The 22,517-nt window shown below is 46.1% G+C and overlaps 1 protein-coding gene across 1 annotated transcript; it reads right to left on the bottom strand.

Annotated features, from left to right (window-relative positions):
* Window positions 1-673: 673 nt before the first annotated feature.
* Window positions 674-21,552, bottom strand: EAE98_005508 (uncharacterized protein; the record flags this gene model as incomplete). The annotated part of the gene is made up of 3 exons (XM_038953130.1): window positions 674-2,185; window positions 2,242-15,006; window positions 15,055-21,552. The coding sequence occupies 3 exons, from the start codon at window positions 21,550-21,552 to the stop codon at window positions 674-676; spliced, it is 20,775 nt and encodes a 6,924-aa protein (XP_038810231.1).
* Between the last annotated feature and the right edge of the window lie 965 nt (window positions 21,553-22,517).

Consider the following 22,517-nt stretch of genomic DNA (forward strand, 5'->3'; position numbering starts at 1 on the left):
CGAGCTGTAAAAATGGTGGAGTGTTGTGCCCAAGAGCCACAAGATATGACAATTATGTGTTTCCATGATTTTATGTCTAATTTTTCGTTGGAGCCAACAATACAAAATCACTCGATTCTTGAGCGACAGGGGGATCTCCACTAGGATATACATGTATACATGAATGAGAGAAGGTAGCTAGCGCCGTAGGAGAAGGATTGACCGGCAGTGAGAGTTTGTCGAGGTTTGCTTTTGCAATTCTATATAGTTCACCTTTAATTGAAAAGAATGACAATCGAGATCGAAACCCGAATCAAAATGAAGTGCGTTGGCATTTAAATTCATAAACTAAGCGGAGTAAATTAAACTCGTCTAATTCTACAATCTGGTCGTGATCGTCGTTAAAATATGGATATCTTTTTTGCCCGAAATATGAAAGAAACAATCCATAGCCGTAGCTATGAGTCCGCTAAATGCATAGCATCATTAATCATCATTAAAATGAATCGGGAAACCGTCGAAGATAAAAAGAAAAACAAAGGGAAAGAAAACATTAAAACACATGATTCAACCATCACCGCTAAACCCAAAGGGTATCAATTATTTCATCACCACTCCCATTTAACCCGCACCCCTTTCCATTCATTTCTTCATCCGCCATCCCGATTTTATTTTCTTTCGTGTTTTTTTCTCTTCAAATAACATTGGCATCGGGCATACTGCTCTGCAAACTAGCAGGAGTTCGGCTCCTATCACTTCTCCTGTCCATGTCCGCTCCACTCGCCGGACTATAAACCCTTCCCACTGGTCCCTTGCCCATTCTGGGTTTGGCAACCAAAACCTGAGCAGGACAGACTACGATTTCCTCATCGCCTTGTCCTAAATCATCACCCTTCTTCACCACAAGTGGAAAGAGTACAACTCTGACGACAGCTCTTTGTGCCTCGAGTTCTTCGTTAGAGATGGTATCTCCGCTGCGTTCATTCATGAGTGCAGCGTTGAAGGAGACTTTGCTAGCGAGATCGCCATTGGCATCATATTCGGGTTGAAGTGGTGGTAGCATCATGTATTCTGCGCGTTGAGTGCGCATTTCTATGGAGAGATCAACGGCAGCTTTTATAACACGTTTGAGTTGTTCCTCGATTTGATTTTCCAGGTGACTAGGTGGAGGTAAGATCTCTGTTAGGGTCTCTAAAACAGCATGCACCACAGCTAAAGTATCTTGTTCTTTTTGTCTGGCGAATGAATCTCGTTTGGATAACAAGGTCAAAGTCGTAGCACGCCATTGATGAACGGCTGATGGTGGCCCAACTTCAGACAATACCTTCTCCAATGACTTGAGCTTTTGTCTTTGTTCTCGATCCATGCCAAATAAGTAGCGAGTGAATATGAATTCCCACACCATTGTCATTGTCATTGACATGAAGACATCTCGTCTCCTCACTCTATCCGCAAGATAACTATCCACATCTGAGCCATCTAGAATGGCATTATCGAGTCGATCAATGGTTTTATCGTTGTTGATTTCGCTCGTGAGTCTACAGGCTCTCATGTCAGAGAACTTTGAAAATCTAAGTACCCATTGCTGAACATGTTGGCAGAGTTGTTGACAAGCATTATCGAAATAGTCCTCGTCTCGGATGATCAGGAATTGAGCGTCACCTGCTTTGGCAGCTAGAATTTCCCTCTGCATTGCCCGGATTTGTTCCTTGGCCACATCCAATTGAGATCGCAACGATGCAATTTCCTGGTCCCTTTCTTGTATAGCGTTGTGTATGACGCCTTGTACTTCGCTTTGTAGGTTGTGATGAGCCTCGCGGGCCTGCTGGAGTTCGCGTGAAGTTTGTGCATGTTGTGATTCGAGTGTGCCATATCTTGCGTTATGTTGTTGACCCAGTGTAACAGCAGCACTAGAAAGACCCGCATTCACTTCAGTCAATCTTTTGACCTCATCTTGCATCGATGACAGTGTTCGTTTAAGTAAATCGATTTGCGCATCCCTTTCTACCAAGGCCGCAGGTGCACCTTGGCTTGATCGGAGCATATGTTCGGCATGAGCTTTAGATTCGGCGAGCGCGCGATTTTCCGCAGTTAGTTGATCCAATTTTGATTCGAGTTCCAAGACTTGCATACTTTGTCGTCGTCGCATACTGTGAGGTCGAGTTGGGGATCGTGGTGAGCCCATGTGGCCTTCACCATAGCCATCCTACATTTTTTTATTAGTGGTGAAAATTTTTCATCTTCAGATTTGTACCAACTTACGTAGACATCGGCCATATCTTGCGCCCTGGCTCGGCCCTCATTTGCAGTTGGATTTGCAGTATTTGTTGAGGTTGTCGATGTAGCGGTATTGATGGAGGCTGGATCAATTTCCTTAGCGAGATCAATGTTGCTTTGTTGACGGAGTGATCTTGGATCCCCGCTAATTTTCCGGGCGCTACGACGAAGTGGCGGTGTAAACGAACGATTGGTCTTAGCGCTATCGGGGAACTGTGGCGCTTGAGGCGCATCTAATGGAACCGGCGTTCGCAATCGAGTAACACTGATATTTGAAGCGGATCTTTGACTTTTGTGACTTTGAGCACTTAAAGGTCGGCTTTCTTGACTTAACTTCCTTGCTGCTGCAAATCCCGATCCTGCTGCTGCAAGAGCTGCACTTCCAATTAAAGATGGAGAACTCTCGGAAACACTTCGCTGCTCAGTTTTAGAAGTTTTGGGGGGTTTGACTGGCTCAAGGTCCCCGTATTTGTTTTCCTTTGGTTTACGGTACTGGACGTCAGGAAATTCGGAGCGGTGGACACGATGTCTTCTATGTTCTTTTTCTGGCGTCACTGGTTTGTTGATTGCTTCTGCTCGGGGAGGCTCAGATAACTTTTCCTTGGATTTCGTTTGGAATGCCTTAAGTCGTTGGGATCGGACAAAGTCTACATGATTCGCTTCTGCGAGTTCTCCACGACTTAAAGAAGTTTTGCGAGAAAGCCTATGCTTTTCTTCATGAGGTGAATGTGCTCTGTGAATTGCCCGCGTTCTATGTAGATCTGTGTACCCCTCTTCTTTGTGTCTCTGAGATGGCAGATCATCAATTGCATGGCCATGACGTGTTAAGTCCTCCACAACTTTTGGTCGTTGCGGCTGTTCAAGATTAACCGTCCCAGCATCTTCATCCACAGAAGGCCACGTCATGCTATCGATAGCTGCATCGGATGAAGATACAGGTGCTCTAACACGCATGGAAGGTGAAATGTCTCTTAAGTGAATGCCACTATCACGAATGTCTTCATGCTTGTCTGCGAAGTTTCCTTGAGGAGGATTTGGAGAGTCGCCGATAAAAGCACTGTCTCTGCTTCCTACATTGAGAGCATTCTCATCCTCTGATTCTTCTCGTAGCATTGTCAAGCCAGGTGTTCCAGGTCGAGATGGAGGACGGGATCTTGATCTAGCTCTTTTAGCTCGTTCGGCTATCGGAGAGGAGATTGGCGAAGGACTGGTTTCTCTAGCTCGGGGCTCAACAATAGTATTCCGCAAGGCTTCTTGGATTGGTGCTGGTAAAAGATCTAGGGTATCGTCAACTTCGATTGACTTCTTCCTTCTCTTCTTCTCGATATCTCTTCTCGATGGTCTAGAGAGGTACTCTTCTGGCAGATCTCCTCTTGGTTCGCGTGCAGGTGGTGATCGTCTCCGGCTTGAAGAACTGCTCGAAGCATAAGTTTGGGCAGCTAGTGCTGTTTCTTGAGTTTTGTCGTCATTGGGATCGAAATTGCGAGGTGGCGTGGGTGTTGTACTTTCACGATCTTCCATTATCGAGGGTTTGGCAGGAATCTGCACCATTTGCTCTTGAGGGGCACCAATCTGCTCGGATTCTTGTAAGATTTGGCGTTCTACAATAGTAGGCTCAGCAGGAACTTGTGTCGTTGGCTTCTGGACGGGTTCCATTTGTTTTGGCTGGTGGAAAACGGTGTTTTCATCTTCCGCATGCTCAGTGGAAATCTGTTCCGTTGGTTCTTGAATGGTCTTGGTCTCCTCTGGCTCATGCAAAATAGAACGTTCCACCTTATTTGACTCGGATGTTTCGGCGACTTCTTTTTGCTGCATCGAGTCCATCTGCTCCGGCTCTTGAGTGAATCTTGTTATGTCGAGAACGGGGCTAAGAGATCTAGGAGTTCTAAACTCTTGAGGTTCCACAGCAGCAGCCTTGTCAGATGTCTCAATCATTGGATCCTGGATGTTCTCTATTTGCTCTGGTTCTTGCACAGTCGTATTTATATCTGGAAATCCATCACTGTCATATTCATCATTCTTCTCTCCCGATTCATCCTTCACCTCGTCAGAAACTTTTGAGTCCTTGTCTTCCCGTGGCACAGAATCATCAGATACGTTATCACTTGGTGCTATCTTGTCCATACTTAGTCCATGCTCTTCCTCCTCAGATAAAATTTCCATCATGGGGCTTTCATCTTCCTCAACAGCTCCAACTTCTGATTCTTTGCTCTTGCTAGCCAACGTTGCTGCACTAACAATTGCTGCAGTCGCGGCTACTAAAGACGGCATCTCTTTGCGCTCCTTCATTGGTTCAATTTTTGATAAATCTTCCCCCATTGATGATTGGAAGTCTTTGATATCGGTTGATTTTCTTCTCGTATTCTTCTTTCCTTTCTTGGCGGGTGGTCTAGAAAATTCGTTCGCGTCGGATTCTTTGACCGTGCTGGCAATATGAGAATAGAATTCATCTCGTCCAATATCTTCAATGACTGGTACAGCCCTGGTAACTTCTGCTTCGGGAACTTCATCTGCCCAAAAAGTTCGTTGATCATCTTTGGGCGTTTTCAGATTTATTGTTGCTTGACGTTTTCTCTTGTCTTTTTTGGAAGGGACTTGTACTAATGCAGTAGATAGATTTTTTGACTCATCGATAAGCGGCTTGAATGAAGATGATGAGGGAGGTGAAGTCATATCTGGTTCCGCAATTGGGTTCGATGCTGGAACGATGTTTCGTATTGGAATAGGAGAAGTCAGGAGACGCTCGCCGGAATTGATATCTTGTAAATCGGATACCGCGACGGTATTGGCCAAGGCTGGGATTTCTGGCTCTGGGTCGAGTTCTCTGCTTGAGATCCCCTTGCCCATTTTATCGTTCTTATCGTGTGACGTGTCAAAAGGATCATGCTCGGAAACAATTTTATCAACCTGTGGAATCTGGAAAGATGTATGAGTATCAGGTACGTCCTCAATAGTTGGAAGTAGCTCTTCTAGCTTTCCAGAATTTGGTGGAATATCCTCAGGAAGCTCAGTAGCAACATTGGGAACCTCGGGCTCCAATGGGGTAGACAAGGTAGACTCAAGTGTCTCCTTGTCCTTTCTCGATTTCTTGGTAGAAATCGAACCCCATTCGTCCTCGGTTTGTTGTTGAACTTCCTTTGGCATGTCTCCAGTGATAATGTCCTTGAATTCATCGAGTGTTATCTCTGTAGGTACTGGCTCCACAATATCCGGTACTCCTATTTGGGTGTCTTTGGGGATAAACTGTACCGGTGAAGAAAATCCAAACTCACGATCATTTATATCCTTGGAATTCTTGGTCAAGCCCTCAGTGACATCATCATCTGCTGGTCTGTGCTCTTCTTTTGGATGCTCTCCATTCAGCATCTCTCGTGGTAAATCATTTTTTGATAACTCATCGACTGGAATTGATTTGTGCTCGTCCAGTGTAACATCTTCTGAATTAGGAAACGCATCATCGTTTTGTCGTAAAGTCTCAGGCATAGGGGCTGGAATGAATTCTTCTTCGTGAAGTGGCTTGATAACTTCCGGAATGGATTGTTCTGCAGGTTCTTGAGTAAGTTCTTCAAACTCGGGCTCAATAGCCTCAACAGGCTCTCGTGAAGCCCGAGGGGTCAAATTCATCGGAGTATCTTCAATGGGAAAAGATTCAACAGCGTCCAAGAACGACTCATCATCGGTCTCTGTTATATCCCCGTTTGCCAGTTCTTTTACATCGTCTCCCATGGATGACTTATCTGTGATCTCAAACGGCGTATTTGTGATTTCTGAGGCCTGAGGCGCAACATCAGATTGCTCTTTCATTGGTTGCAAGACATCATCACCCTCCTTTTCTACCTCTTTTGACTCCTCGATCGGCTGAGCCCATTCATCTCTTTGTATTGATCCAGTCTCGGCAGTCAGACTTTCGGTAGGACGCTGACCATGTACAGGGTCCTCAAGGGTAGAATCGATAACTTGTTCATTGGCGATTGGTTCTGTATTCGATGTAGGTTCAACAAGATCTGGTTTGATTTGCTCCACATTTGCAATTGGCTCAAGATTTTCGGAAACGACATCTGGCGAGCTTGATACAGGCTCAATGATAGGATCAGATGGTGTTGACTCGGAGACGATTTCTAGCGCTTGATTTTCTGGTACTTGAAAAGTCAAAGTAACGTTGCTGGGATCTCCGGAGGTTTCTGAAATGTCCAAATTCTCTTCTCGTTCCTCCTTTTCTTTGCCAGATTCATTGAGGAAACCAGGTTCGAGATCCCTCGCTGATTCTTCAGGTACGATAGTCGAACTTGACATATCTGATTCTAACTTCGTTGGCTCAATCGATGATTCTTGTGGAATTGTCATATCATCCATGGGGTTTAATTCGGAAACAGGCTCTTCACCGTTGACCTCTAAAGGTTGACCAATTGACTGCTCGATCGGTAATTCTTGTAAAACAGTTGATTCTTGCTCAGAAAATTTGGAATTGATATCCTGTTCATGAGGGTTGAGTGCCTTGTCGGTTATTTCCGGATCAACGGTATCTTGTGGAAAAGACAATTCTTTCTCTCCGGCCTTTTCCTCAAATAGCAATTCTGATGAATCGCTTGGTACTGGACGATCTTGTGACTCAACTACAGGCTCTTGTCGAAAAAGTACTTCTGGTTCAAATGATTCCTGTTCGATCGGTGATTCTGGCAAGGCAATTTGTTCTGGCTCGACAGTCTTTTGTCCAAGAGGCCATTCTGAATAGTTCACCAATTCGGGATGTGAGCTTTTCGGTTCGACATGGTGCTCTCGTGAAAGACTTGGTTCTTCAACAATATGATTTTGAGAAACGAGCTCCTGTTGAGATGAAACTTCTGGTTCAGATACTTCCTGCTCAGTTGGTGATTCTGGCAAAGAAATTTGTGCAGGCTCAACAACGTTTTGCTCCAGGGGCGATTCTTGTGGAATGACCAGCTTAATATCCGAACTCTGAGGACCAGTTGCACGATCTTGAATAATAGGTGCTTCTTCAATAACCTCTGGCTCAGTTAGAGACTCTTGTGGAAAAGACAATTCTTGCTCGAATGATGTTTGGTCAATTGGTGATTCTGGCAAAGCAATTTGTGCTGGTTCAGGAATGTTGAGCTCGATGACTGGTTTCTGTACAACAATTTGCTCTTCCTCTGGTGTTGGCTCAACGACCGAGTCTTGTACCAGACTAGATTCGAGACTGGAAATTTCTGGCACAGTTTCTAGCTCTTGCTGTGAAGTTGGCTCTTCACTGATTCGTGATTCAATTGTTGATTCTTGCGGTAAAAAGCTTTCTTCGTTTCTGGTTCCTGGCTCGAGAAATCGTTCCTGTGATTGAGGTGCCTCCTCATCAATACTTGAATCGATCATTGAATTTTGCGGGAGGAAAGTTTCCTCGTTTACACTTTCCGGCTCAATGATTTGATGTGGTAATAAGGATGGCTCCGCGATGCTTTTTGGTTCGCTTGGTGATTCTTGTTGCACAATTGGTTCCTGTGGTGTGAGGTCATCTTCCTTGAAATTTTCAGACTCAACAGTTGGTCCATGAGAAATGTTTGTCGATGGTGCTGATGCAATTGACTCGATTACTGGCTCCATAAATACCTTGGGATCTTCCTCTGTTTGTTCTTGCTCAAGGGCATGTTCTTGAAGCTCTGTTGGTTGCTGGACGATCTCTCTGACAGTCTCCGCAGGTTCTATGCCATGAAGTTCCTCTTCTGAAGCTTGATTGATTGGCTGGGAAAGTTCGGTCATTTCTGACGTGCTTTCCATAGGAAGCTCAAATGATGGACTTGTGTGAAGAGATTTGCGCTCCTTTTCGTCCTCTTTTAGTTCAATGACTGGAGCATCTGGAGAGTTTGTTTCTGAGAAGTCTGTGATATCTTTGGATCCAGATTCAAGATCATGTTGTTCAAGAGGGATGTCCAAAACCGACTTGGGAGTATCGTCTTGTTTAACCTCAACATCGTTCAGATTGGGATTCGATATATTCTCGTTGGCCGTTTGCACGCTCTCTGGAATTGACTTGGTGGAGTTCGGAACGGTGTCTTGGTTTGATACATCGCCGTCCGGTTGAATCGGTAAAGGCTTCAGTGGGGCTTGGGAAGTAATATCTTCAGAGTCTAGAATAGGTACTTCAAACTTTTGCTCTTCCCTTTCTTTCTCGGATTCCTCGGTTGGAACTTCAGCATGTGGCTCAGCATGTTTTTCTTGGAGAACGTGTTCAATCTCATCGGAGATACTTGGAGTTGTAATGTCCTCCGTCGGTTCGATGCCCTTCTGTTCGGTCTCTGGGTCGATCAATTCTGAAAGAAACTCGGCTTCTTGTGACTTGCTGAACATCACTTCTTCCGAAGATCTATCAATTGGAGGTTCTGAAACAACTAGTCTTGCTTCTTCCGTTGTTGGCTCGACAGCTTTTGTTTCGCTTTCGAAGAGTGGGTCTGACGAAAGAGACTCTTCGGCCAATGGCACTGGTGTAGCAGACTTGCGCTTTTTCTTATCTTTTCTAGACCTCTTTGGTGAGACTGGAGCAGGTTCTTGGGAAGACTTTTCTAGAATGGGAGAAATCGGTTCTGAAAATTCCAATGTTTCTTTGCTTTCGGGGATGTCGATGTCGGAGGGGGTTTCAATCGTCTTCTCCACAGCATCTGGAACTGGTTTAAGTGCTTCCGCAAGTTCATGACCTTGATGCTCGATGTCCTCGGTTGGATTCATCACAATGTCTTCCGGCAATGGGATTGATGCTGCATGCTCAGAATCATCTAAGTCTTCAAGACTCTTGGGCTCCTCGATCTCTGGTTTGATAGTTGTTTCTTCAGGAATTGGGATTGATGGACTAAGGTTAAGGGATGGCTGTAGATTCTCGAAGCCTGTGGGTTCGTCAAGTTCGATACTCTCATTGATATCATCCTCCGGAAGTGGTACAGAAGCAGGATCTAAGACATCACGAATTTCTGGCTCGATGGTCTCAACTGATCTTTCGAGCGGCTGCTCCAAGGCTTCGCGATTGCTTGATTCCGCGGTTACGAAAGGCTCTTCCAAGATTTGTTCCTCAACAAGAAGAGTCTGTTCAGGCTCTTTGGCGACTTCGATTGGCACCTCGGGCTCTGACTGGGACTTGTTCTTACTCTTCTTGTTTTTCTTGGACTTCTTAGTGATGGGTAAGGTCGATTCATCTTGGACTTCCGTTTCCTCGGCAGGATCAATTTCGCTTGGCGCTTGAACTGTTTCAAATTTTATTGCAGGTTCAGTAGATAAGAGAGTCTCTTCATCAGTATGGCTTGGCTCGAAAGTTTCCAGAGTTCCTGACTCCCCCCGTGGAATAACTTGCTTCGTCAAAGACCCGTCGACATCCTTATGAGTTTCCTCGAGAAGTGGCTTTTGTGGTAAGAAAGACTGATCGTTGTCATGACTTGGCTCAGCAACTTCAACCTCTCTCGAATCTTCCTCGAAGACAATGTGACTTGGTAGAGTAAGCTCATCAACAGTGTCTGGCTTATTAACTTCAATAGCATTGTCCAACTCCTCAGAAAGAGGTTCAACTGACAATCGAGACTCTTGAAGACTTGCATCTGGTTCAACATACTCGACGGATGCCATGATATCATCTTGACTCGATTCATTTGGCAAGAAAGATTCATCAACCAAGCTTGGTTCAGAAATATCGACATTCTTCGGGGGTTTCTCGAGAGTGGATTTATTTGGTGGAGAAGCCTCATTATCAATCGCGCTTGGCTCAGTAACAAAGCCAAATGATGCTTGTGGTGAATTATCATCATCCTGAATAACCTCGCGAGGAACATCCGAAGACTCGTTTGATCTTTCAAGCGTTGCTTGCTCCGGAGTGTCCTCCGAAAGAGGTTCCGGAACGAAAACATTTTCTTGGTCAATCGAGTGAGGAGGTTCCGATGATTTGCTGTGGTTCTCAACAATTGGTTCAGGAATGTGCTCAGGCTGTGGTGATGAAGTAAAAAGATCCTCCTGAATAGCCTCACGATCAAGTTCCTCGGGTTCCCTAGGGGTTTCGACAACTGGTTCAGGGGCATCTTCATTAGACAGTTCGGGAGCTTGACTCTCTTCCAGAGTAGGTTCGCGTTGGAATTCAGAAGGCTCGCTACTGCTTTCAGCAGATGGCTCATGGATTTCCGGTGCTTGAAGCTCGGGTTCCTTCTCAATAACAGCATCTCTCGACACATCTGCCTCTTCCTTTGGCATTTCTTCCGACGCAGAGGATTGCGAACTTCGGCGTTTCTTCTCATCTTCCTTCATTTTCATGTTTGGAACCTCAATCATGGATTCAGTATTTTTCGCTTCTTCAACTGGTGTATCGATAATTGGCTCTGAAGTGAATTCATGAGATTGTTCGATGAAAGCTGGCTCTGCCTTTAAGGCCGGAGTTTCTGGTCCTTGATTGGCGGATTCCCTGGCTCTGAATGCTTTGGAGGCCTCTTCGGATATGAACGATTGTAAGCTGAGACGTTTCTTGCCCTTCTGTCTTTTAGGTGATTGGTCATCTTGTACATCCTCTGTCGATTGTGTGACTGATGGCTCCATGATGTTTTGAGCAATTTCTTCCTTGGGCTCAATGGGTAAAGGATCTTCCTCGATGATTGTACTTGGCACTGACTCGAGATCTTCGCTTGCGATCTTCTTGCCCTTCTTTGAATTTGTCTTCGAGTTTTCGTCTGCCAGAGCCCATTCCTCAAGTTCCGTAGTAGGCGACGGTGCTTTGACAGGTTCAGTCTCGATGTCCTTTGGCATGGCGGACTCAGACACAACGCGTGGTGTAGACATAAAAGATTCAGATGCAGCGCGTGCTGTAGATGGTCTTGGAGGGAGTCCTTGCTCAGCAGCGGCAATTGCGGCCTTGTCCTTCTTTTTGCCCCATCCCAAAGCTTGAACCATTTCCAAAACACCCTTTTTTCTTCCTGTCAAAGGGCCCATGAGGCCAGAAAGTCCTGCTGTCATCGGTGCATCGTTAGAAGTTTGCTCTTTCGCGGGGATCGTAATAATTTGTTCCACAGGCATAGTATTTGGCTGTTCAATTGGCATTTCTATATTGGACGACTCGCCAGTGGGTTTGATGTCCTTGGCAACGGCATCTTCTTCAATTGAATCCTGTACTTGCTTGTCACGCTTGTTCTTATCTTTCTCAGACTTCTTGGGAGGTGCAGAAAATTCGATTTCACGGTCTACAGTAGGAGGCTTCAGAGGTGCGTCCGGAATTTCTTGCTTAAAATCAGCAGGTTCTTCTCCTTGTGTCTTGTCTTCCTCAATGTTGGCTTGATCCGCATTCTCGGAAACAGAAACTTCCTCAATGGGTGTCGGTTCAATCACATTGTCTTGACTCTTGTCAATAGTAGCAGATTCCGGCATAGGGTCGATGGCAATAGAGGCTTCATCGGGACCTTGCAAATGCTCAGGCTCGAGGTGCTCTGGAGAGGCATCTACAGGCGTATTTTCTTCCGAGGTACCGGGTGTCTTCATGTCTTCGGAAGGATTAGATGCAAACAAACTGTCGAGGTTCTCCTGTTCCTTGGAATCCTTGCTCTGGGTCTCTACCTCGGGTTCTGGTGCTGAAATGATCGGATCAATGGGTGTGTTTTCGGTCGTTGCTGGCTCTGGAAAATCCTGGTCGATATGCGTATTTTCGATGCTCTCTGACTCTTGCACCATTGTGGAGATCTCTTCCAAAGGAGTCTGTTCCTTGATAACGTTCTCGACGGGGACACTGTCTTCGGGCATTTGTGGCTTCATTTCAGCTTGGGCAATCTCCTCTGGTTCTTCAAGTACAGCTTTGATCGCTGGATCCTCGATAATCTCTGCCTGAGGGGTAGGGACATTTGTTGGCTCGTCCAAACCCTTGATAGCATTATCTGAGGAAGAAATATCAGAAGGAACCTCTTCGATTTGATCTTGATTAGCGTGCTCTTCACTTTTATCGTCTCTCTCGTGCTTGCCACTACTATATTCAAGTTCCTCCTTCAAATCCTTAGAAAGCGCTTGTTGGTCATCTTTGAATCCAGCTTCAAATCCACCCGGGGCTTCAGTCTCATTGGAAATGGGCTTCTCTTCCTCTTGAATCTCGATTGCAGAAATTTGATCCCGTTCTTCTTGTCGTGGATGATTCTCTTCAATGTTATCTTCAATCTCCGCAGGTAACTGGCGAGGGAGAGATGATTCATCTTCTTGAGAGCCGGCTGAAAGTCCGTTGAATTCAGTGACATCCTCTCCAAGATCTTTAGAAACATCCTCGATCACGATTTCTTGTGGCTTCGATTCCTCTGGTGATTGGTTTGCAAGTCCGAGTTGACTATCTTCATGTCCAGCAGCAAGGCTGTTAGAACCATTCTTATCTTCAGAAATATCATTGGACTTCAACTGTTCTGCACCAATTACAGCATCTCCAGCTGTGATAATTGGTAGTATTGTTTCTGCAGCTGGAAAGTAGTCTTTTTCATTCGATGAAGAGATTTCTTGTGCGCCGGCAGTCCATGGAGTAGCAGGAGTGATTGGCCAACCACCAGGTCCAACCATTGGTGTTGGTTTCTCTGACACATCCTCTGGAATAGGACCAGAAATTGTCGGTTCCACGGGTCCTTCTATCTCTGCAGTCTTACCGTTTTTGCTCTTCTTTCCATTCTTCTTCAAAGAAGGAGAGGCGATAGCGTGAATAGTATCATCAAGGTTCGGCGTCTCTTCAAAAGTAAGAGCTTCTGGTAGTTCCTTATCTTGCAGTTCAGGTACTTGCTCCTGCTCTTGAGTGACGTCAATTGGGTTCTGCTCGACATTCGCAATTTGTTCCTTCTTTGCCTTTCTCTTGTCCTTCTTGCTTTTCTTGGATTTTGGAGTTGAGAACTCTTCAATTAGCTCAATATTGACAGGCGTGGTAGGTTCTGCTTGGATGGGTTCTTGAACTAATTCTTGAGACAAATCTAGATGATTTCTCGTGACATCTTCAGGTTGGGACAGCTCAGCCTCATTGAGCTCGGGTTGAACCACAGCTTGTTCTGGTTGTGGATCAAGAGGAATCGGCTTAGATTTTTTCAACTTCTTCTTATCTCTTTCCGATTTGGGGCTAGCAGACTCGGAAACTGTGGGCGTGATATCACCAGAATTTTCAGGCAGTGCAGAACCATTGAATGCTTGTGCCTCGGGGCTGGCTAGAGGAGAAGATGGCTGGGAAATCTCGCGGGAAAGCTCTGGCGATGCCTCAAGTGATGGTTCTCGTGTTGGAACTTCAATCACAGATTCAACGATTGGCTCAGTAGTGAGTCCTTCCAGTCTGAGAGCATCAGCTTTTGCCTTCTTCTTGTCCTTCTTCCTGTCCTTCTTGGACTTGGGAACAGAGAGTTCCTCGATCTGGTCAATCTCAACTGAAGGCAAAGCTTCTTCCATTTGGCCAGATTCCTGCACTTGCTGTTGCGGTTCATCAACCGATTTGTCAATTGAAAGGGTTTCATCCATAGGTTTGAGAGGCTCTACGCTGTCCACATGTCTTGTCTTCAATTCGGGCTCGAAGGATAGAACATTATTGTCTGCTTTCTCGTGTACTTTCTCCTCTTCGGAGTTCTGAGTAGGATATTCAACGAGTTGAGCCTCGGAGGTAGCTGCTTGTTCGATAAGATCTCTATCCGGCCCGGTCACATCATGTGGTTCACTTGAAGCATAGTCGGATTTTGGTCCTTGTGTATCCTCCTGACTAGGAATTTCGCTTTGGAGTTCCAATTCGGGCTCCTGAGATAATGCAGCTGTTCCATTCTTACCCTGATTGTTCTTGGACTCTGGTGTAGAGAAGTTATCTACGGACTCGGCATCATCCTCTTCAACTGGATTGGAGAGTTCTTGAATGGGCTCCGGAGTATTCTCGGCTTGGTCATGAATGTCATCTGATTCAAGCGTCAAACCTTTGCCCTCATTTTTCTTGAAATTTGACAAAGGAAATTCTTCGGTCTGTTCGACCTCCTCTTCAATACTCATGGTTTGATTGCTCGAAGCTCCACTTAAGTTTTGCAATGTCTCCTCCCGTTCGGAGGGCATGTCATGTGACTCAGATGAATATTCTAAATTGTCGTTTCCACTCTTTTCCTGGATCTCTTGAGAAGACCTTGGTTCCTGTTCATCGCTTGTACCATGAGATGCAATAGCAAGGCCGGCTGCAGTTGCAATTCCTGCGGCTCCAATGGCTTTAGCTACTGTTTCAGATGATGATTGTTCATGAAATGCACCAGAAGATAAAGTTTGTTTTTCTTCCAGTGAGGGGAAAGAATCTTGAAGAAACTCCACTGATGGCGCTAAGTCCCTTTTAAAAGCAATCGCAGTCGGTGTGGATTCTCCGGAGGTGTGATCATCGGAGGGGAGGTTGGTTGAAAGTGGGTCTAGTGAAGGGCGGTGAAGGTCCAATTTTTCCAAAAAGCCCGATTCGGGTAGATCCGCCACGTCAAGCTCTGAATTGGTTCGGGACGGAGGTAAATGTGGGAGCGGGTCAATTAACTCTTCTGGCACGAACGACCCACGTCTGTTAGTCTCTAATAGATACAGGGGCTTGAATTCCTTGGTATTATCCCACGACATAGGTCTTGATCTAGATCTTGGAATTGTGGCTGATTCTGCAATTGGAGAGGGATGAAAAGTAGGAAAGGGCGTATTACCAGTAGATCTCGTTATAATAGGTGAGGCCGGATTGGATCGGTTTCCCATGACGAATTTTAATGGCACGGCACTTTGGCTTGGAGATTTTACAGGAGTCTCCTGCAAACTCTTACGATTTCGCGGAGTCTTCTCCCTTGGCGTACTTACAGTCCGTTTTTCAGATTCAGGTGTTGTAGGTCGACTTTCTGGAAGTTTGGGCAGGTCATCAATTGGTTCACAATTAGGTGAAACTGAACCACTTGGCGGCAATGGTAAAAGATCTCCATATTGAGGGTCAATTGAGGGTCTGATTTGTCGTTCGATAATCTCTGGATCCAATATATCTTCCTCTCTTTCCAGCTTTCCCATATCCCCCGTACTTCCCTCGCTATCATTATTATTAGCGGCATGTTGCTGTTGGTGCTGAGCAGAAATTGCAATTGCACCAGCAGCAAGGCCGGCACCCGCGCCAAGGATGCCGGCATTATCTAAAAAAGAACCCTTCTTCGAATCTGAACTTTTACTCCTCTTCCTCTCTCCATCATTCCTAGAATCTTGCACACCATCCTCACCGCGTGTTTTGTGGCCATTGGTCTCACTTGAAACCAGTTGAGAATCACTGAAAGATTGGCCCTCAGTTATTCCATCTGCCGTTGAACTCCGTTTTTTCTTTTTCTTCTTGACATCGTCAGGATCATCACGACTTCCTTTCGTTAGTTCCTCCTTTGCTGCTTCTGCCTTTGCACCACTAAAGAAACCAAACAATCCACCACTCTTCTTTGGCGTTGCTTCCTTTGTCTTCTTCTTTGAATCTTCATTATCGTCGCGAATAGGTTCTGAAGCAATTGGTCGTGTAGCATCGTTATTTTCTTTGGTGCTGCTGCGATCCTTTCGGTTCTTTTGTGGCGAATCTTCTTCGTCCACCTTTGAGCTACTACCAGCTGATAAGATTGAACGGGATGAAGCCCACAATGGATCATCGCCATCTCGACGTGATGGGCGATCTGGCTCTCTTGATAGCTCCATATCTTCATAATTATCAGAGGCTGGTAATGAGATTTGTGAAGGGTCAGGAGAATCATAACGTTCACTCTTGCTTCCCAATTTCTCCTTTGACTTTCTTCTCAATGATCTGCCAGATTCGGAGTCAAACTCTGGAGGGGGTGAGTCAAATCTAACACTGTCACGCTTCGACTTTCTAGGGATTCTGGATTCGTCGCCACTTTTGATATCATCCATGGAGAAGGTCCTACGACTTTCACGCAATGGAGACTCGACTTTGCCGTCGTAAGTTGATGAGCGCTTGCTAGATTTCCTTTTTGGTTTTGAATCAAGGTCGATATCTTCATACGTTGATGATCGAGATGACTTTTTGGGCTTCTTGGGAGTTTCAACAGGCTCAACATAACTTTCCGGTTCTTCGACTATTTCGCGGTTTGGCAAAATATCAACAAATGAAGATTCTTCCCTCAGAAGTGATTGTGTTCTCACTTCCTCCTTGTCACGTCTCCTTGATTCTTTTTTACTCTGCCTAGAGGGATCAAAATAGCTTTCAGGTTCTTCAACAATAACTTCAGTGATTGGCGATGCTACATCACCACCACTTCGTCTCCGTTCTTTTTCAAGCCTTTTCTGTTCTTTCCTAGTAAGACTGGGTGATTCTTCGTTGGCAGGCGATACACTCGACCAATCTTTTGGAGTTTCTAGCACCTCGCCCATGACAAAGCCACGATTTGAAGAGCTTTCGCCGGGAATGCTCGAGAGATCGTCGATGGATTCTGCCCATGGCTTTTTGTATTCATTAGAACCAGGTGGGGAATCACGTTTTCGGAACGCGACGTCGTCAACCACGATGTTAGGATCGAAGCCACTATCTTGCAACCCAGCTGCCACTGTTGCAGTGAAATCCAAATCGTCGTCGAAAGCACCAGGCATATGTGAAGTTCGTGGCGAAACGGGCTTGGGACCGACGCTTGGTGGGCTATCTCTTCTCGTATGCTGGGATGAACTTTCCCTTCTATTTTCTCGAGGTGGACTTTCACTTCTCATTTCTCCATATGGACTCTCGGGCTTTACCGTCACGCCTCGGTACAGACTGTCTCTGTCCACATCTCGAAATGTTTCTCCGTATGGACTCTCAGGCTCTACAGTCACACCTCGATACAGACTGTCTCTTCGCAAATCTCGAGGTGGACTATCTCGCCTCGGTTCTCCGTATGGACTCTCAGGCTCTACCGTCACGCCTCGGTACTCATAAGGCCTTTCGTTGCGCTCCTGTTCCCTTGCTTTCAAGATTCTAGCAAGTTCACTGACTTCGGCACGCTTGGGAGATTCAGGTCGCTCACTTTCCCTTTCCTTCAAAATTCTAGCAAGTTCACTGATCTCAGCTCGCTTGGGAGATTCGGGTCGTTCACTCTCCCTAGCTTTTAAGATCCTAGCGAGTTCACTTACCTCGGCTCGCTCGGGTTTCTTAGGAGATTCGGGTCGCTCCTTTTCTCTTTCTTTCAGAATTCTAGCAAGTTCACTGATCTCAGCTCGCTTAGGAGATTCGGGTCGTTCACTCTCCCTAGCTTTTAAGATCCTGGCGAGCTCACTTACCTCGGCTCGCTCAGGTTTCTTAGGAGATTCAGGTCGCTCAGGTCGATTAGGAGATTCACTCGAGCCTGCTACTGCGGCACCCACACCTGCACCAATAATGCCTGCTGCCATCGCGGCCCATCCGCTCGGAGATTTTGGTTCAGTTGGCGACTCCGATTTTGGCTCTGAAAATCTCGGCTCTGAAAATCTTGGCTCTGAAAACCTTGGCTTCTCAGGAGTTTCTGGGGATGAATCGGAAATGTAATCATCCCTTGGTTCGGTGGGACTTTCAACTTCAAAGTGTTTTGTCTCGTTTGGGCCCCAGGTGACAGCTTTTGAGACTGTGGACTGAGTGGGAGATGGAACAGAAACATCAGATGAGCGAATAAGGTCTCCCCTTGGACCGATAATGATGGGAGGAATGTCTCTTCTATCACGTTTTGGTCGATCTTGATCATGTGACTCCTCTTTTGATCGGTATGATGTAGTCTGCTCGCGGATCTGTTCGCGGATCTGTTCGCGGATCTGTACTGTATCGCTAGGCTTATCTTGTGATCGATATAATGGAGTTTGTTCACGATCCTCAACTTGATCTTTGGGTTGGGGTTGGGCTGGCTCGTCTTGCGATTGTATAGAAGGTTGTTCACGCTCTCCATCTCTATCCTTGGTCTTGGAATGAAGTTCAGGTTCAGGCTCAGGTTCAGAACGGCGACTTTCAACTGGGCGATCACCCGACCGATTGGAACTTTCCTTCTTCACATTTCCATTCTTAGCCATGGTGGCGAACTGTTTCTCGGGTGATGGTGTTGAAGTAGGGGTGGGCCGAATCAAATTCAACATAGGTCGAGGCAGTTTAGCATCCGCATCCTTTGTCATGAATGGACCCTTCAAATCAGATTCATCAACCTTATATCGCCTGCTTGGAATGCTGTAGACTTTTAGATCTCTAGGTGTCATAATATAATCCAGCTTGAAATCAGCATTTGGTGCATCATAGGGACCTTTCTTGCGTTCATGCATGCCGGGGGGAGTGACAATTCGTGGCGGTTCTTCTTCTGGCTCTTCTTCGTATTTGTTCATCACAGAGCGCTCAGGTGATGGAGTGCGAGAGCGGCGGACTTCTGCAGCAACTTTCCTAGCCATGAGAATTTCACGATAAGCTCGATCTGCTTCTGCCATAACTTCATCGTGCGATTGTCCCGGGGCTTCGGCAGAATCACCGTCCTTTGAAAGATCCTCAGAGTCAGTTCGTCTCTCTCCTCGTCGTTTCGATGATCTTGATTCTCGGCGACTTTCCCTAGCCAAAGCAGCGGCGGCGGCGGCAATAGCTGCTGCCTCGATAGGGGCTGTAGAATGTTCAGTTTCTTCATAGATCATCTCGGCATCATGCAGGGTTCTAGCATGTTCTTTGTATCGCTGTTCCTTGTCAATCTTGATGGAAATCTCAGTGCGCGATTCGGAGCGTGAGATAGAAGATGATTCTTTGATCGATGAATTTTGCTTTCGATTGAAATCCGGTTCGCGTTCGACAGTAACAACAGCAGGTGCAGATTGATCTTTAGCTTGACGGCTAGAGCTTTCCTCGCGAGGTGTATTTGCAACCTGATATTGGAATGGATCCGTTGGTGTGCGAGCCATTGCCGATATTTCTGAGAGTACGTGGGCTCGGCGCTCTTCATAGTTGTCTTCAATGCGATCAGGTGCACGTCGCTCTTCGCGTCTCTCTCGTCGTCTTCTCTCTCGCTCCTCTGCAGCAGCATCGGGATCATCACGACTCCTTTCTCGATTCTTATCACGATCAGAATTAGAAGTGGAGCTTCTAGAATCATCTTTTCTTCGCTCCTCGCGACGTTTCTCTCGTTTTTCATCCCAAGTGAGATTACTATCAGCGATAGAAGATTGGTCATAATCACGACGGCGCTCTTTTCGGTCTTCATCTCGAGGTTTAGAGACGCTGCTATCGGCAATTGAGTATTGATCCTCCTCGTAGCGTCGCTCTTTTCGATTGCTCTCTCGTCGATTAACAGCGCTTTCACTATAGCTCCGGTTGTCCCTTCTATCATCATCACGGTAACTCTCATTTTCATCTCGACGATCAGATGCAATTGCAGCTCCAACAGCGGCTCCAGCTACGCCAGCTAAGGCCGCGCCAGCTAAAGATTTAGATCTACCAGAAGAGCTTTTCAAGATCCCGCCAGATTCTGAACGAACGTAGTTGGACTCGTGATAAACACTATGAGAAACCGGAGTGATGGGTTGAGGTTGCTGAATTGGAACTGGTGCAGGTCTAGAGGCATTGTATTCGGACGAAGATGCTCGCGCCACATCGAATCGAGAGGGATCATTGGTGGGGACTGGGAAGACTTCTTGAAGAGGGGTCTGCGAACCACTTCCAACACTTTGGGTCCTGCTTATCCTCACCCTTTCGTGCACATACAAAGTATCCACCTGTCTGTCTGGATGACTGTAAGGAATGTAAGTGTGTTGACCAAAGTCACTACCCGATTCCCATTGCACGTCTTCGAAGCCTACAGCCCTATCTGATAAATACCCATTGAGGGAATTCTCTGGCCCAAGAAGTCTTGGATCGACCACGTTACTCTTTCGACTCTTTGGGCCGTGGGTCTTCTTGCGTCCGAACAAGCCAGCCTGGCTTTTCTTGCCAACATTACTACCACCTCCGAACGCCAAACCAGTATCAACACTTGAATCTGACTCGTCCTCAGAAGCTGATTCCCATGCCTCATCATCATTAGGGTCGGTTTCGTATGGAATAGCCTTGGAAGGTGGAAGGCCACGCTCATCCCTTCGGCTAGAAGTAACGGGTTCAGGAACACCGCGCCCGTTCTTACCATTCTTGGCGTCTTTGTTGCTATGGTCGAGTGCAAGTTTGGCAAGTCCAGCGATTCCAGCACCTAAAGCCAAAAGTTCAGCATCTGTAGCTGGTCGTTTCGAGCTTGCAGGTCTGTCATTCGTGGGAGATCGAGTATCTCTCAAGTTTTCCTTGCTAGACTTATATCCTATGGTTTCCCACTGCCTGTCTCTGCCATCCCTAGCTCTCACACTCCTCTTCCTTCTGTATCTGAGAAATCCGGTTCCATAAGCTAAATCTTCATTCAAAGAGGAGCTTGAAGAGGTATTGTGTTTCGTCAATTTTTTGCTTTTCTTCTTCTTCTTCTCTTTCTTCTTCTTCGAATCAGACTTTTCGGAAGGTGTCGAGAAGAAAGACCTGAAACTAAATCCTTTTGTAGGAAAATGGCGAGAGATATCGAGGTACGAAGACGTAGATGATCCTGATGTACTCAAATATTCCGTAGGTCGCGGCCCGTATTCCATTCCTGAAGGTTGGCGCATTCCTCGTTCTCGTTCAGATTTCTCGCGCTCCATCATTTGTCGTTCATGTTCTCGTGCTCGTTCTGGATCATAATATTCTGCTACCGTGATTATATTCTCTTTATCATATGGTCCTGTTCGTGATGGGTCCATGGACATGGTAGTTGCAGTGGTATCGTAATGAGCAGTACGTGGCGTATCGGGATGCGCGATAGAGCTTTCCATACCCGGATCGAATCGAGCAGTTCGCGGTGTGTCAACAGACATAGTACTCTCAGCAATATCATATCTTCCTGGCCGAGGAGCGCGACCTTCGGCATAGCCTTCTCCGCCATTAAATCGCCCAGTTTGTGGTGTGCCACCATTGTAAGAGCTTTCTCCGCCACGATAGCCTGCAGCTCCCGGTGTAACTGCTGGACGTCCTCCAATCGCACTCTCTCCGCCATAATAATGATCGTGTCTCGGTGTCTCTGCTGAAATAAAACTCTCTCCGCCATCATATCCTGCAGTTACTGATGTGTAAGGTGTGTAGGGTGTGTAGGGCGTCATGGGCGTGTTTGGGGGCATAGACCCGTATCTCCTATCATTTGGTCCGCGACCCGAAACTGAGCTCCCCTCTCCATCAAATCCCAAATTTGGAGGCGCGCGTCCATTATATCCTCGTGCTCCATTACCATTCCCACTTCCATATCCATTCCCTCTCTGCGCAATCGATGGATCTCCTCCTGTGCCATATCGATCGCGTTTCTCAGCCATTATTCCGTACCCTGAGGTAGGGACTTCTTCTTCTCAACTTCAGCTCCGAGGTTCGTATTCATTCGTGATCATATCATTAACATATCATCCAGTTTCGTAAATGATTTCGTCAATCAGAAATCGTCGTTTTGTAGCTTATCCAAATTCGTTATCAATTGTGTTCTTAAGGTTTGGCGATTCGCAAAGGTAAATTTGATTAAGTTTGATGCTCTAGATGATTGAACTAAGGAGGGGATGGGGACGCAGATGATAGCTTGTGATAGTCCAAAATCTGGCTCCTTTAGATAAAATTTAGAGATTGCGTTTCTTTAGCTAGGGAGGTAGAAAAGTCGAAGTGGAGAGGTAGCGTAGCCGTGGTGAATTGTGGTAGACCAGGTGTGGACAATGGACCACAAGATGGGGCGGGCTGTAATTTTAATTAAGAGGCTGGAGAAAGGCGCCAAATGGAAAACAATCGGGGATCAAGCGAATCTCGACTTTGGATTTTAGTGATGTTTAGTGGTGTACCGCTGGGTAATCCTTGATTGAACGCCACAAGTAATGTTGATCTTGGAAATGATTTTTTCATTCAGCTGAAGTTTGATTTCTTGATACGAGATTCGTGGGTTGTCAAGTCAACATGGGGAGAGAGAGAGAGAGAGAGAGAGAGAAGAAAAAAAGAAGAATATATCAATTCAAATGATCGTTGATAGAGTGAATCGTTATTGCTGCCGTTGCTCTTGTTATCGTCGTTGTCGTTGTCGTTGTCGTTGTCGTTGTAGTCGTCGTCGTCGTCATAACACAAAAGAGAGCATCGACGTGATGAAGTAAAGTCGAAGAAAACTACCAAGTACTGAACAAGTATTGTAGTAAGGAGTCTTTCTTTTGAGATGCAGTCTGTCTCTCGTTTCTTAATACAACCTTTCCATCCCTTTAGAGCTACATTGTTGTCGGTGGGTTTCCCTCGATGGATCCCCAAGGAGACC

The sequence above is a fragment of the Botrytis deweyae genome, assembly GCF_014898535.1.
Source record: "Botrytis deweyae strain B1 chromosome Unknown BDEW_011, whole genome shotgun sequence".
Taxonomy (NCBI): Eukaryota; Fungi; Ascomycota; class Leotiomycetes; order Helotiales; family Sclerotiniaceae; genus Botrytis; species Botrytis deweyae.